At 37.4% G+C, this 16,934-nt stretch overlaps 1 protein-coding gene and 1 pseudogene across 1 annotated transcript; both read left to right on the forward strand.

The window, feature by feature from the left end:
- The first annotated feature begins 1,150 nt into the window (after positions 1 to 1,150).
- On the forward strand, positions 1,151 to 14,822 carry LOC145770938 (hatching enzyme 1.2-like). The gene is made up of 10 exons (XM_082582681.1): positions 1,151 to 1,205; positions 1,831 to 1,920; positions 2,058 to 2,147; positions 2,899 to 3,063; positions 5,576 to 5,713; positions 5,932 to 6,098; positions 6,533 to 6,668; positions 10,032 to 10,164; positions 13,690 to 13,798; positions 14,538 to 14,822. Exons 1-10 carry the CDS (start codon positions 1,151 to 1,153, stop codon positions 14,547 to 14,549), a joined length of 1,095 nt encoding a protein of 364 aa, XP_082438807.1. The 3' UTR covers positions 14,550 to 14,822.
- A 944-nt stretch (positions 14,823 to 15,766) lies between these two features.
- On the forward strand, positions 15,767 to 16,833 carry LOC145770939 (uncharacterized; annotated as a pseudogene).
- The last annotated feature ends 101 nt before the right edge of the window (positions 16,834 to 16,934 follow it).

Consider the following 16,934-nt stretch of genomic DNA (forward strand, 5'->3'; position numbering starts at 1 on the left):
AAGGCTCAGAAAAGAAAGTAACAAATTCTCAAAAATTTTAAGAATAATTTGAGATCTATTTATCACCGACAATTATACTGTACGTTAATATTTTTGGATAACGCACTTTGCGAAAACTGTTTTACTAATCCATAAAATATTATAAAAACAAATATATAATTTTTTTTTTGAAGAGCGTAGTAGAATGAAGTGATAGCAATTTCAAACTAATTATAAAAATCTTGTACCCTTGAGTTTGTAAGTTACTCCTGAAAACGCAAACAAACCTTACGCTTTTTCTTGGCGCTTTCCAATATGGTCGGTTCCATTATTGCGCTTGGAATTGACAAACAGATAATTTAACAATGTGGCAGGCTAGTTGTTTAATTCAAAATGGAAGAAACATTTTGGTACATCAATTGAAATTAAATTTGCAAAAATCTGAAACAGGTTTGTTAAATATTATCTAAAATTTTGTTTTTGTCAAACCAATTTCCATCAAACAAACTTTTTTTTTGCGCAACTTTTGCAAACTTTTGCAACCACATAAACTTTTGCAACCACATACAGAATTGCAGAGCCATTCAACAAATATAACCCCAAGAAATACGCTTAAACCGATCTTACGTTTGTGTGAATAATTCTTGATTTTCCTCCAATTAAAACTTGTACCCACTTGATTATATACAATTCTGGTTTGTATTTCTGTCAGTGGTGTAGTTACCCAGTGGATGTTGTGAACAAATCCAAGGACGGTAGGTTGGCGGGGAAGGAAAAAAAGGTAGAAAACAGAATTACTGTAATGAATACGTTTACTAAATAAAAACATTCAGTACCGGTATTTAAAATAAATTCCCGTCGATGCTGCAAAGTGGAGCAATGAGACAATTATAAGCAGATTTTAAAGCAAAAATCTTTGTTCGACAATTTTACCAATATCCAAGGGCGGCAGGTAATGCAGCTACGCCATTGATTGTAGTTCCATTTTACATAAATTCGATAAGTCTTTTCTAAATTAATTCGAAAAACACTATTTACCTGAAACAAGCATTTCTCTGTTAGTTCATGTAAACTTCTAAAATTAAACTATTCTTTATATTTAACAAACGGAATGAAACCTTCAGATACGATAAGTTAAAAACATACAAATACTTGACAAAAGGAAAATACTATGTTGACTCGTCATATGATTGCAATGCTGCTATGCGCTTTGATCCTACGAACAGGTAAAATATATTTGTTTGTTGTGTAAATATGAATCTATATTATGAACATCAGGCTATGAATATTGGAACATACTCTAACTGGTTTTGAAAAATATCTATTTATGCACATTTTTCTGGAAATTAACCCACCTTTAGTCTAATCAGTTGAAATAAAACACGCTTCGTAATTTTTCATGCTCACGACAATAAAGTGTTTGTTGTTACAGTACTGAAACTGTCAATTAAAAATTGTCTGGTATTTTCAGTTGCTTAGGCTGGTCATCGATTGAGGGAATCTTTATCCTCCGACTGAGAAAGCTTCTTTGAGACCTGAATTCTTGCAGATTCGCATAACCTACTTGTAGAACCTTTCACCAACTGACACAGGCTCGGTCACTGAGGTTAACAGAGTGAAGCTTCCGATTGCTGGAGTGTTGTTGTCTGTGAATTGTTCTATCTACAACAGGTCTACTCAACTGGCGGACCGTGGTCCGAATCCAGACCTTCTGGGTGTTGATAGTGAACCTGGGCCTTTGGAAGAATAACCTTATTGCCATGTTTCTGGGCCTCTTTAAACAGCTTTCAAAACGCTTGAGTTTTGGAACGCCATTTCAATCAAAACTTCATAAAAATTATTCAATTTCAGGAGCGAAGAAAAATACAGAAGAACAGCTAAAAGAATTGAAAGCAGAAATTTTAGATTTGCTTTTGAAAAACAGAAATGGAAACTCTGCCGGCAAGTGATACGATTGTAAGATAAGTGCTGATGGATGTTATTTCAAGACAGTAACATTCACCGTTCTATCTAAAAAAATCTTTATGCATTCATAGCTTCAACTATAAATATTTAACGAGAACATTTGTCATTGTTAGATGCCCGGACATGCGCAACGACAGATCCTTTTGATCTGAATGTTGACGGAGATGACACCCCTTCGTTATTGGACGTTAATGCCTGCTCTGGTTAGTAAAAACTTTAAAAAGTTTAATGGATAGATGTGCATAAACATGATTTCATTTGTTCGTTTTATATTTGTTACTTGCTTTTTCAATCTCAAATTTTTGGGAAGTTTTGAGACGGGGCTAAATCTTTAAACTAAATCTTAAATCTTTAATCTCGTATTAACGTTCATGTGTTATCGCTTCCACCTTTGCTTAGACTTCAACTATATTTGGAATGTAGCCTTTCGTTTTCCTGTGTAATCAGAAATAACTGTCAGAAAATTTTCCACCCCGTTAGCTCACTTTTTATAAGTAGCCTACCTAAGTCCTAAGTTGTCAAGCGCGGTGGTTCGACTCTCAAGGTGTGCGCTTGAGCAACGCATTTCAAGACTGCTCTCTATTCAACGGCACCCAATGAATAGAATAATTTTCATGCAATAACACTTCAACAACTATTGGAAACCTCACTCTGTCAATCTCGGTAACCGGCCCTGTGCCCGGGATGAAAAGCCTCTACAAGTATGCGAAACTGCCAGGAACAACCTAACAGAGCATCTGAGGAGAACGATTCAAAATGAACCAAAAGAACTGAGCATATTGAAATAAATCAAACTGATCTTTTTCCCAAATCTAAGCCCAACAACTTCGTTGAATACAACAACAAACAATTATGAATGAAGGCTAAGGTATATCTAAGTTTTGGAGATACAACAGTTTGATATTCAACACGTTAAATCCTGTCAGCTCATGTAAAACATCAATTTCAATACAGGAACAAATAGATTTGCCACTCAAGCAAATTGTGAAGAAGAGTTCGATGTTTCGCAATGTGAAACAAATGATTGTGTTCTCGGTTACGAAACGGACGATAAAGGTTGTGTCAAGTCCTGTGCCTGCAAACCGGAAGGGCTTCTCCAAAGCGACATCATGATGACAAGTAACAAGAATAAATCATCACAATTTTTATTGCGTGAACTTTGAGACGCGGTTGAGGGTAATTAAGCGGGAGAAGTGGGGTGAATATAAATTTCAGCTAAGTTTTCACTATTCAAGCACCATATTTTTCAAAAAAAAAAAAGTTTGGTTTATTTGCTAAACTTCACACATTCACTGATCACATGAAACGTTTTGCTTGTTACGCACAGACAAAATGCTGTGGTGTTTTCGGTCAGTTAGCAGGTAAAAGATGTTTTATTCCACATATGTTGCATGTAACATCTCGTGGAGCAAAGAAAAATGATCTCTAACAACCTATCGCTTTTAGAAGGCAGTGCATTTAAATGCTGCACGTCATTCCCGTTGTACATGCGATGTCTCAGTTTGAAGCGATAATCGCCCTCTATTTGATCCACACCTGGCTTCATGGCAACCTTTTATGTTTCTTCTTCAATTACAGGGAGTTAAAACCTAGATCGTTTCAGCTACAACAACACTGAAGCGTGTGACTAAACAACTAAAAAGCGGATACTAGAATACGTCCACTGTCCCTATCTTGTCCCAACTCAATAATAATGTGAGCCAGCGAAAAAAGTAGCCTACATACTGCAGCTCTACTATACTCTTGACAGTACAGTATTCAAAATAGCGGAGATAGATTAACAGTATAATAATGTGATCCTGTTACGATACACTCTTGCCATATACTTTCAACGAAACCTTTAACAGCTCGCTTCACTCCGAAATGAATGCCATGACTGCAGATATCGACTTGCTACATCAATACCATAACTGGTTCTTGAGGTCCATCATCTGCCAATGCAAACCATTAATTCAGACGCTTTCCAACTCTTTTTTTGCAGACCTATCTACCTGTTCTATCTATCCAAATCTTTGTGAATGCCATTCCTTCCCAAAAACGGATTAAAATCATATGGAGCATCAGTCATTGCGATTTTCTTGCCAACATCTTGCTGAAAAGCAAGCAAAAGTTGGCTTAGGTTATTTAGGTTATAGGCTATATCATCTCTAAGTCGACACCTTGATTGTTTCACTCATAATCTCTTAATGAAACATTTGCACAAACCTACACCCTCTGTTATCCTATCCCCTTTTAATGCTAAATCTAGTCCTTTAAAACAGGGGTCACCAAACTTTTTTCTCTGAGGGCCGGATTGCTGCGAGATTAACAGCTGCGGGCCGGATGCAAAGTGCGAAAAGATACACAACTATTTAGAATCTCCATCGACTTGAATTGAGCACAATAAATAACAAAGTCAGTGGTGGAATAACAAAGTTGTAATGAAAATCGAAAGGTTGCTGCAAAAATTATCCCCTGCTAAAATACACTACAGGGCACCATGCTCTTGAAAACACATTACATCTTTCCAAAGTTGGCCTAAACTGTTCCCATTTGTGGTGGCCTAAGGATAAACAGCAACATCAGTCCTTTACAAAAAATTTGGTAACTTTGTTTCTTAACAGTTGTAGTGCATGTGGCGGGCGGATGAAATCATTTCGCAGGCCGGTTTCGGCCCGCGGGCCGTAGTTTGGTGACCCCTGTTTTAGAAGAAGCCATATTGTCAAAGAGTGACTTCATTCACATCATCCGTTTTCGATTCGGCTACCGCCTTGTCTTACGAAGATGACTCCATCTGATAGAAAAGAGCGAGAACGATTGATCTCAGCTTTGCGATGAGAAAGATGAGTCCGCAAAACTTCTCTTGCTTTGGTGCCTGGTACCTATGACTGAAAGGTGTTGTCGACAATTGGTTGAATTCTTTGGAAAGCTATCTAGACTCTCAAATCTACCAAGGATCATTCTCTGTTATCAGGCGCTTGGATACAAAATACCACAACAACAGCAACAGCATTCTACCAAACCAAGTAAAACATGTGGCGTAACCTTAAAATTGGTAACGCAGCATTAAGTGCCCAGAAAAAGCTGATTAAATTTCAATAAAAAAATTTAAAAAAAAACAGTTGAATACGTAGCCTACAAAGTAATAAGCTCAAAACGTAATGAGTGAACTAATACAAGGTGGAGAGAGAAGATCGGAGAAGATAGAAGGGAACTATATGTAAAGCAAACGTGGCCTAGCATAAATGCACAACACAAATATGCCCTATCAGGGAGAGCTGCTTTGTGCAATAAATACAACAGTTTCTAATAAACTGCAACTTGATTACTAGAAGGTAATAACAAAAATAACGATACAAAAATTCAGCAACTATAAATTAATATTTTTTTAGGAAATTTATCTACTTTTTTGAAAATAGGTTATTAGCCTTCCTGTTACAAACATTCTTAAAATATAAGTTCATAAAAGAAATGCTTTCTTGTAAAAAAGTTTTATCGCTGAAAAGCAACGACAAAAATAATGACACAAAAATTTGTGAGGTACCGGTATGTTCAAAATTAACATGTTGATTTTGACAAAACGTATCAAAATACTTTTTGGAAATGCAATTGTACGTTTACAAGTTTCTTACAATTAAGAATAACATTTTAGAGGAAGATGTTGCAATGCTGGAAGACGCACAAAAACATGACGGAATTTACCGAGCAGGAACAAGATATAAGAGACGATGGAACAATATCCGGGAAGGAAATAATTTCATTGTACCTTATACCATTCATACTTCTGTTGGTATGGCTTCATCAAATAAATTTATCTGGAAAAAAATGATGTAAAATGATAATGATAGAATTGGTTGCCTTTAGACTTACTTCAGTTGTCTTAAAGCCTGCGTATAAAAGCTAGATAGGATTAATTTGGTAACTGACAAACTGTTATTAGTTTTGATGTTTCTACCTCACGACTAGCCTGTTACCACAATGTTTTGATCTAAATTTATTTTCCATCAGCAAGCAATCCACGAGCAAGTGCTGCTCTCTCTGCTGCCATCAAGCAATATGCTGAAGATACCTGCATCCGGTTCCGCCCTCGAAATGGAGAGAAAGATTACATAGAATTCTTCAGCGGTGGTGGATGCTGGTCTTATATTGGAAGAACAGGAAGAGGAAAACAACAGGTTGTGATGTTTTGTAGAAAAGAAAATTATTTCTGATAATATCAGGAGAACAATACTGTAGACTGTGTAGACGGAACACTTTTCCTTTGAAATACAGGGTAACCACGAAAGATGCGTATGTTTGAAACTTATCTGTGCACAAATTACATTTAGTTCATGACTCAAGGACGATATAGCCATAATTTAAAAGCAATTTATGGACAAATAAGTGTTGAAAAGATACCACTGTGGATTGTTGAAAGATTTTTATTAGAGCTAAAGAAACAAAGTTCTATTATTTTATTTTTAAGAGGTTTTTTTAAGTTTAGACCATACATTACAGCGTGATAAACATTTTTATGTATAGATGAGTTTTGCTTTTGTTGGTTACTTAATGAAAGTCGATATGCCAATTTAAATGTAGGTTACGTCTGAAACTGATTTCGTTCTTGTAGCTGTCAATCGGAAGAGGTTGTGAGTTCAAAGGAATTGTCATGCACGAGATGATGCATGCCATGGGATTCTGGCATGAGCATTCCAGGCCTGATAGAGATGCAACTGTAGTCGTTAATTATGACAACATTAATTCAAGTAAGAAATACTTGTGTTGCAGTTACGATTGATTAGTTGATTGCAAAATACGTTTTATCCTGCGATAAATTTTCGTAGCTTTTCTTCTTTTTCGTCTTTGTTTAAACTGTGGTCTTAGAATATGTTTTAAAACTGTTGTCCGGTTCAGAGATCAAGAGGCTCTGCCTTTTACCACCTTTGAGCTGTGGCAGTGACTTCGGCTGCATGTTATGACAAATGTCGAGCAGCCATTCACACGCAAACTATGCACACTGTTTGGGGCACAATGGATTGATTGTCTGGTCAGCAGTTGATGGCCTGGTCTGTGGTTTGTTTCTCTTTTCTGCACTTAAATACAAATCGCTAATAGTTCCATGTCGCATTTGTTCACGTTGGAAAAAACAAATCCGTCGCCAGTAACCAAGCAGTAGCCTACCGCACCACCCAGGTCGTTGGTAGAAAAAGACATTCCGGTTGTGTGGAGGCCAGTGTCGGAGGTAAAGAGTTGAAGTCTTGTGGATTTCTTATTCCATTCCTTATTCCATTGGTAGTTTGCCTAGTTAGCCGCAAAAATGGATTGGTCTATGATAGTTTCCATCAGATGTTTTGCGGCTTTTCAAAATTGATGACTTGATTTTAATTGCCGGGATTGCTTGCTCACAGACTCATGGAGCCCGTTGTGGAGCAAGTGCGTGAGATCCATGGAGCAATGAGTTAAAGACAGTAGCCTATGACTTCTTTGCGATGAAACTTATCCTGTTGGATGCTTGGAAAAACATGGAGGTTGTCCGATGATGTATTGTAGGTCGCAGGCATCCAGTCACTATATGCCATGCGTTATATAAACAGTGTGAATTTAGTGGCAGTGGATACTGCAACTCCTTACGGGTGCACACTACATAGTATGCTGCCGGAGCATGGATTAGCGCAATGGTAACAGTGCGCTAGGCATCAATTCCGGTACCCCAGCCAGATCCAACCAGTCGCCTTAATTACAAAGTTGTGCGTTTGTAATCTTTTTGCGTAGTGACTCTAAATATTGACGGTAAGTCTGTCCAAGACTACTCTCAAATACTTAGGCTAGGGTTCGAGCAGAAAAACGAGTTTTATATCTTTGTTGATCTTACTGTAAATTCACGTTTCGTTTCCGCTTGTTTGAATGGAAGGCTGCCGTCACTGCGTTGGTTTTTCTGAGTTTCGATTTCCATTTTTCAAAGTATCTAAAATAGCCTACATGTCCTGGTTTAAAATCTATTCTAATGTTCCCGATGTTCGAGAAGTATAGAATTAGGCCTACCAAATCATACTTTGCGCATGGGCGTACTTTTCCAAATTAATTATTAGTTGGCATAAACAGAAAAACTCAAACAGGTTCAATGATAGGCCTATGAATTGTAGGAAAAGTCATGAGTGTTTTATCAATGTAAAAGACTTTATAACTAGGCCTACACATTTTTTACAGGAGTCTAATAGGGGAGATGTGGGACCAATGACTCTTTTTGCACACTTTGGCCAAAAATTTTTAAAGTATGACTCTCAGAATCACCAAAATCGGCAGAAAAGTTGTCAGCAATCCCATCTACCTACATGCCAAAAACCAAATGAATATCTCGAAGTTTTATCCTCCAAAACTAAAATTATAAAAAAATGAAAAAGTGGGTCATTGGTCCCACACATGTGGGACCGATGACCCATCCTCGTGGGACCTTTGACCCACCCTCACAATCGAGTCGAAAACTACATTATCCTTTCAGGTTTTAAGTTTTTGTTTTTGATTTTGCACAAAAAAATACAATCAAAACAACACGAAAAGTGAAATTTCAAGTCTAGCATCAGAAAAGTGTTCGTTCATGGACTGTCAAAAAAAAGTTACAATGCATCATTAAATGTCATGGCGAGATGAATCTTCGTTAAACCGCATAAATCTAGAAAGCCTTTTGGTAGGTGTTACCTGTGTAGGTTTGTCCAAAATGCACACAATTTCTGAGCGCTTCACAAAGTCCTCAATATCAGGACACTCAAAAGCATTTTTAATTTTGACGCTCCCCTTCAAAAAATAAATCTCAAAATCTCCATCTTCATCACTCATCAGGACCATTCAGCAACAAGCCAGCAAACCTCTTACATCTTCCTCACTGGAATACACATTCACAAGCGCATATAAAGAAACCAGCTTCATCACTCTGCTTTGGCGAAGTCGTCGTGTCATGACGTAACACTTTTCTGACTAACGGCACAAAGTGTTTCTATCAATATTCTTTTCTTTGGCAGTCTTTCTTAAACTGACATTATGTTTTGTGTAAACAAGGAATATTTATTTTTGCATAGCTTAAAAGTAGGCATATTAAAGCTAAAAACAAATAAAATAACATTGGAGGACCTTTGACCCACCTGATGGCAAGCATAGGTCAAAGGTCCCACATCTGCTCCATCTTGGCATTCATGCAAAGGTTAAAAAACTGGTGTGAATTTTTACCGGAAACCAATGCAGTTCTATCACCCAATCCATGGTGCATAGCCTGAACTAAAAAAAGTATTTAAAAATGTTCTCTTCCTATTCGAAAACAAAAATGAGTGCCACTGAAAAAACTTATTTTTTTCCTCTAAAAACAACTTCTGCCTCTTAAAATTAAACTAGCAAGTCTGAGTTGACCAAAACACATGTGCTTGACAAAGAAGAAATCTGGACACCAAAAGAAAAAATAAATGAACAAAACGCCTACAGGATGGCGAAATCGAGCCTATGGTCATTGGTCCCACCCTGCTCATTGGTCCCACATCTCCCCTACAATAGTAAACTTACCTCATGAGATTGAAAGTAAACTTATTAAAGGCTTAACTTTATTCTCTGCAAGTCAGAGATTTATAAAATATATTCAAAACCTTGATTTTATGAAGGGAGCACTAAGAAATTTAAAAGCTTAGTTGTGAGACCATGAAGTTAATATAGGCCTACAAGTTTCATGGCTGCTTTAACATTGAAGTCAATTAATTCATTTTTGATAAAAAAAAGATTATTGAGTTTGACAGTCTTTGATAAACTATGCGTTTGACGACTGCTTAGTATTTTCAAAGGGAGGCTATAGCCTACTTTTTTTGAATTAGCCTCAACGCTGTTGCCAAACTATACTTAATAACAGTTAAAATCAATGGAAAAGCAACTGCAATGATTGCACAGGTTCATTTTAGGGGTAAAAAAAGTGGGTTTAGAATAATCAGATGTTAAAAAGTTAGAAATTTCTGCTCTATGCCTATACACTTAAAAAAAATAAGCTGATCCAAGTCATCAAACGTGTTTGTTATCGACATGAATAAAATTTGGACACAGCTTATTAGTTCAAATTATTATTTTTTGCCAGACACTAAAGTTTTGCAAAATTTTAGAATACCGCTACAACTTCAAAAAAATGTCATCAAGAGTCGTAAATTCATATGGATCTGAATATGACATCGGATCCGTCATGCAGTATGGAGGATACTCATTTTCAAAAAATAGAAAGCCTACAATTACAGTCAAGTAAGTTAAGTTGATATAGCCTACTGTCACGATTTCTTTCTATCTCTTACCAGAAAAAAGACTTGGAAAGGTTCAATGACGTAGTTTAATGGGTTAAACCGATAAGCAGTCAATTAAACTCACGGATAGTTCTACTAGTAAAATGATACATATATATGAAAACGCTTGAAGGATTCCAACGAATGGTTCACCACTTCCAGCAATTAATCAAAGTAACAGTAAACAGCAATGGATTCCAACGCTTGCGGCTTTTGATCGAGTCTAACGTGATCCACTCACAGCTTCTCATACGATTCTAATTTCAATCAGAAATTCTATTAGCATCAACTTTGCTTTACTCGTATTCAATACTTCAACTCTCGATCAACAATAATCTTTGCGTCTATTAACAACTGCTACTACTACAACAATGATCTCCCATCACCAACTCATCATAATAATCAACTCATCATAATCACACCACTATTTATAGCAGGTTTAAAGAAGCTTCTAGATCGCCACGTAGGCGCAGAAGGTTGTAGAAAACACGTTACATAATAAAGATTTCACAATCACAGATCTACTGAAAAACATCCTTATGACGTCATGACAAACGTCACTCGGCAATTGTGAAAAACAACAGAACATTCCAGATTTGTTCTGAAAGAATGTCCCGAATGCTCTGGAAACACATTACATAATAGAGACCTGCAATCAAAGGTTACTTCAGGTTAATAACCTATAGCATAAGAATTTTACAATCAAAACAGCACGCTCGTTGAAGACACAAAGCAGCCCGTCGCGAGACCTCGCACATTGATTGTGACACCTACGTTAGAAATCAGTTGTCCTCAATCTCTCTTTTGAAAGTGTAAAACTTGGCTAATTGGCATTCTTTACTCAGTCTTCTTTCGCGTCTCCATAGTAGGCTAAGGCCTATATCTCTTTTTAAATATATCTTCCGATACCGTTGTTGGTTATAGTGTATCGACTTAGGCTGCAGTACAGTAACCTAGCAGATACAGAGCAGCACTTGGCCACGTATCCTCAGAAAACCGATAAAATGTGATTTTCCTTCCATTTTTGCAAACTTGCCTCGCTCCCTTAATTAGGCTAACACTTCAATAATCCATCCGATGAATGCATTTGACAAGCGTGTTGTCAGCAGTGGGTTTAAGAAATAGAAACATTTGCTTTCTCAAAAAGATAAAAAAAATAGTTAACAATAAGCTTATAATTAACCTACCATACTTCAGTGTTTACAATGGCATAAGAAGAAAAGTTCTTTGTGTAGAGGAGAGCCTACTTTTTAATATTTCGCTAAAAGACAATGCTATAAAAACCTTGTCAAAAGTGAATTATCGGTATTGAAATCTTTTTAAAGTTGCGAAACTGAATCTAGCCCAACTATAAATGAACAAATAAATGCGAAGTGTTGGTGCACCTAGCAATGTCCAATTTGCATAATCTATCTAGTGCAGTGTTTCTTAACCTTTTCTGACTTTAGCACCCCTGTAAATAGGCCTGAACAGTCTAGCACCCCCTAACTATCGTTAACATACGACTACTACAGTAGCCTACTACAATGCCGGACAAAAGTTTAGTGGAGGGCGAAATTTTGATATGCTTGCAGATAGTTGGCGATATATTTTGTAATGAAGTCTCTTGCTGTCTAACAAACTGTGCTGTTGTTTTAACGAAGTTGATTCAGGATTTGGTATTTGACTTTCATTCACCAACAGAAATTCAATTGTAACCAGTGGCGTAGCCAAGGGGGGGGGGTTTTGGGGGTTACAACCCCCCCCTTTGGCACGCGTGTGACGTCATGATATTGAGAATGATGCTTTCAGTCTAAAAAAAAAATTGCCTAATTTTAAACAAAATTGCATTAAAAGAGCGAGTTATGCCAATACCAAACACTCAAACATCTCAGCCAGGAATTTGCAACAAGAAAACATAGAGACTTAGCTTTATTTCCGAAAAATGCCGAAGAAAGCATGATCTTATCCTTTTGCTATGCTACCGGACAGCACCATTTTACAGGAATATTCGTACCCACATTTTTGTTGAAAAGCTCTCAGAATGCACCAAATTCAAAGTAATTTTTCAAAATTTTCTGGGGGAGGCCCCCCAGACCCCCCGCCGCTGGGTGGTCAAGACCCCCCCTTTTAAAATTCCTGGCTACGCTACTGATCGTAACCATAGCCTATGTGCTATGTGCGTAAGTGAATCAACTCTATTAAAGCAACAGCACAGTTTGTTAGACGACAGGAAACTTTACCTCACTACAAAATATACCGCCTGCGATCAAAAAGCATGTTAAAATTTTGGCGCCGCCATTAAACTTTGTTACTTTGGCGAAGAAAAGCGATGTACAAATTCATCATTTTGTTTATTCTTCAAAGCTACTCTTCAGGGGTACACAGTGGCGTAGCAGCCACTTGGCGGTTCTGGCTCTGCGCCAGGGGCGGAAAAATGAGCACACAGCACTAGAAATGAAGTAATGCAAAAATGAATAAAAAGTAAAACAAGAAAATGATTTACAAAGAGACAGCTAGCACACCTTAAATTTTTTTTGAGAGGCTAGTGCGAAGCAGTGAAACCACGTTTGATCGTAATGCAACAGCGTTTGATGTTTTACAGTGGTTAGCTAAATCACACATACTTGATTCGACACCATATTTATGCTTGTGTCTGAAACTTTGTCTTACCATTGGTGTTTCAATTGCGAGCTGTGAGAGGATTTTCTCAAAGCTCAAAATGATAAAGTCGTATTTGCGTTCTACCATGAATGATGATCGGTTATCAGCTCTATCGATTCTTTCTATAGAAAGAAACTACGTTCAAAAACTTGATTTTGAAGATATTATCGCTGATTTTACTTCGGGAAAAGCTCGAAAAGTTCAATTTTGAGGCGGCTATTGATCTTTTATTTGCCTAATACATTTGTTGTCCATTTTTTGTCTTTTATTTTTGACCTTAACGCTGATACAGAGAGGCTTCTTTCTCAAGCAATATGGAACCTCTGAGACGCGGCACATTATTTGTAATTATTTTTATTGAATAGATTGCTTGAACATGAAACTATTTCAAAATTTGCTGCAGTCTACTTAGGGCGGCATTTTCAACGAAAGCCAGGGGCGGCAGCATATGCTCCTACGCCACTGGGTACACAGGTCCTAATAAACCAAAATTTGTGTGTTTCAATGCGCGCAAATTCACGCATGCGGTGAATACAAAACTGCAAATACGTACCCACCAGGTAAGTTCTCACAAACTACTCAGGATCAAGTTGCGTACTTAAGAGATGACTACAATAAGTCAATAACAGCAAACCATATAGGCTACTTCGAAACAGCAATCATTGATATGACAACTGCTGATACTGGCAGAAAGACGAAAAAATGCAGAAAAGTAAAATGGAATTTTTTGATGTTATAGGCTACTGCATGCATTTAGCACCCCTTCCAGTCTATTCCAGCACCCCCAGAGGGTGCTAGCACCCCCGGTTAAGAAACGCTGATCTAGTGCATATAAATTTTGTAGAGAAACTGGTGAACCTGTGCGCCATCAAAGAAAAGGATTTTCTCCTGAAGATGTGAAGCAACTTAACGCAATGATGAAATGCGGTAATCTTGATGGCTTAAAGTCAAAGGTAAGTTTGTTTGTTTATCTTTATCCTGCATTGCGGGAAAGCGGGCTTGAGCGCTATGCATCGGTGTACGCCTTCCGACGTACACCTGACCCACGCTGCAGCCGACGGCAATGTCTGTTTCCGGTTGTCTACTCTACTTATGACTTCAATTTGGTACTACCCATTACTCGAAATCGATCACTGGGTAGAGGCAATTATCGTAAAGTTTCTTGCCCAGAGAAACAACAGCAATTGCAGGTGCCTGGAGTCGAACATGCAGGCTCTCGACTGCGAGCCCAACGCGCTAACCACTCGGCCACTGCTGCCGAGTGGTTAGAGGTTGTCAGCAATTAGACACAAATCTACAAGGAACAAGGCGCGTAAAGGCATAAAGAAATAGGCTACGATTTAAGTCTAAGTTAGATAATTAAGGAAAACGATGATGACATCATTACGTTTTTAAAAGTGTGGTTTGAATGTAACATTATACCGGTAGTTGGAAAAAAAACATTTTGGCCCATTAATTATATCGCTGATAAAGAAACACGAAATTTCTATCTTATTTTGTGTTAAGCTACCGGTACTTCAGTTTTCAGCTTATTCGGCATCTTTCGTTTGAGATTTATAAAACCTTTCATAGTGTGTTTGGCCTTGTACTTAAAGTAGGCTATATTTGTATATTTTTTTCTAATATGCATCAGGTCTATCTGATTATCCATAGCAGATAGTCTGTAAATTGAAATGACTTTTCATTTTGTAGGAGATGGTGTGAGAAAGAAAACTGCTTCGGAGTTCGATTTTACGCTGACGGATATTAGCCTGCATTGACGACGAGCTTGCCTTTTGATAATTTTTTGTTGGCCAAAGCATTGCTTTTGTACTTTGCTAGAACTTTTGATGGTTTGTTGTTGATTGCTCACTTTTGTGTGTTGGCGTGGACTTTTGGTCGTCATGGCTGTAAGGATAAGCTACAGGTAAAACATGTTGACCATAGATATGACGTCCATATGTTTTTGCTAAGAAAAAAAATTGTGCATGTTATATACACAGTGTTGTGTCAACATGATTGCAAATTCAAATCTCGTTGTGTTTTTATCATCAAATCATTAAGTTTCCTAAGAAACACTCAATGGAAATGAATGTGACAACAATTCTGCAAACAGTAAGCGATCTAGAACACAATTTTAGAGAGAGTGTAAACTATGGGTTCTTGGCACTCTGACAGGCGCACCTATAATATTGTCAAGAGTTTAAAAACAGTAGGCAAGTTTATCATAAAGGCGTGCTTCAATTTTCTGCTTTTTTTGCTCAATTTTTGGGTGAACCTAAGCTTTCATGTTTATTTGCTTTTCAGTAGTAGGCCTAAGCTAAATGTTGAACACATCAAAAGCAAAATAGGCTGGATTAGCACGAACGAAGCAATAACCATTGTTTTACGTCAGTTCATGATTTGTTTCCTGTATAACAACAAAAAAGTTGACTCATTGAACGAAATAACTATAGCCAACAATACAATTTAAATAATGGACTAGGTCTACAGCCATAAAAAGGTTAAAATAAAGTTTGTAACAAAATAATTGGAACGTTTTGTGAATCTGACCAAAAAACAAACAGCCTAAATATAGAAACCGAACTCATGTTTCGCGAACGTTTTGAAAACTAAACTGTTTTTATGTTCTTTGTTATTGAGTAGCCTACCTATAGGCAGGGCCGGATTAAGGCGGGGGCTGATGGGGCTGCAGCCCCAGGCCCACCAAAAAAATAGGCCCACCGATAAAACTTACTAAGAGCAACTGACATGCTTATTATCAGGATCGAAAGAATAAAGGACGAAAATCATAGAACGAATGCTAACTGTGTGAACCAGTGGTTCTTAACTCATTGGCCAACAATTAAGCCTTCGTCTGATATACGTTGGGAGGCACACGATATGACGTTATACCTGCGCTAAGAAAAAGTTATCAAGCAGTTCTTCAAGTCTTGAAAGCAATGTCTGATGACAATGACGAACAATCACAGACTAAAGAAACAGCCAAGGAGTTTATCTTGTCAATGGAAAAGCTTGAAACCGTTATTTTAATTGAGTTATGGTCTTGCATAATGGAACGGTTTCATAAAACTAGTCGGGCGCTACAGGATAGCAAAATTACTTTGAATAAGGCAACCAATCTGCTTCAGGGTCTACATAACTTTGTTCAAACATTTAGATCCCAATTTTAAGAACTCAAAGAAAAGGGTAAAGCAGGGCTACTCAACTGGCGGACCGCGGTCCGAATCCGGACCTTCTGGAGGTTGATGGTGGACCTTGAGCTTTTGGAAGAATACCCTCTTTGCCACGTTTCAGGGCATTTTTAAACAGATTTCTACTGGGAGGAAGCAATTTCTACTGTGATTATCCTAGTTGCTGGGGGTCTTCGACTCTCAAACTCTCCAATAATTTCTCAGAAATCTACTTCGAGTTACATTTTACCTAAGAAAGTGGTTTGATAAAATAGTTTAGCTTTCGTGGTTGCGTGTGAAATAACTTGTTCACCGGACCGCTAAAAATATACAACTTGTCAAACTGGACCTTTGTTAAGATTAGTTGAGTAACCCTGGTGTAGAGTATTAAGTGGCTGCCATCATTATATTGAATGAAGAAATTTCAAGAAAGAAGAGAAGAAAAGTATGCTTGGATAGCGAAGGTGGATCTGAAGACACATCACTTGATGCATAGAGCAGATTCAAAGTAGACTCATATTTGCCAATCATTGACCAAATTATTTTGTGTATGAAATCCTGAATCGCAGCATACGATCGTCTTCAAATAAGATTTTCGTTTCTGGCGGAATTAAACACCATGTCTAACTGTAAAATTGAAGAGAGTGCTAAAACATTGCTTCACTATTATCCAGATGAACTAGATTCTAGAAGAATCACTGCCTGAAGAGATGATTCATTTTTCTGCACTGCTTAAACAACACCATTTTAACAGCGAATGAAGCAAAAAAACTCGAATGTTTAGATTCATCAATAAAAATGAGTTTATATATGCATTTTCTAACGTTGTAGCCTAGGCTACTAAGAATGTATCTTTGTCTGATGATTTCTAATTCTTCAGGCGAGCGCTCATTTTCAGTGCTTAAAAGAGTAAAGAATCAACTGCGTTCATCCATGG

This window comes from Aplidium turbinatum, chromosome 5 (assembly GCF_918807975.1).
Source record: "Aplidium turbinatum chromosome 5, kaAplTurb1.1, whole genome shotgun sequence".
Classification (NCBI taxonomy): domain Eukaryota; kingdom Metazoa; phylum Chordata; class Ascidiacea; order Aplousobranchia; family Polyclinidae; genus Aplidium; species Aplidium turbinatum.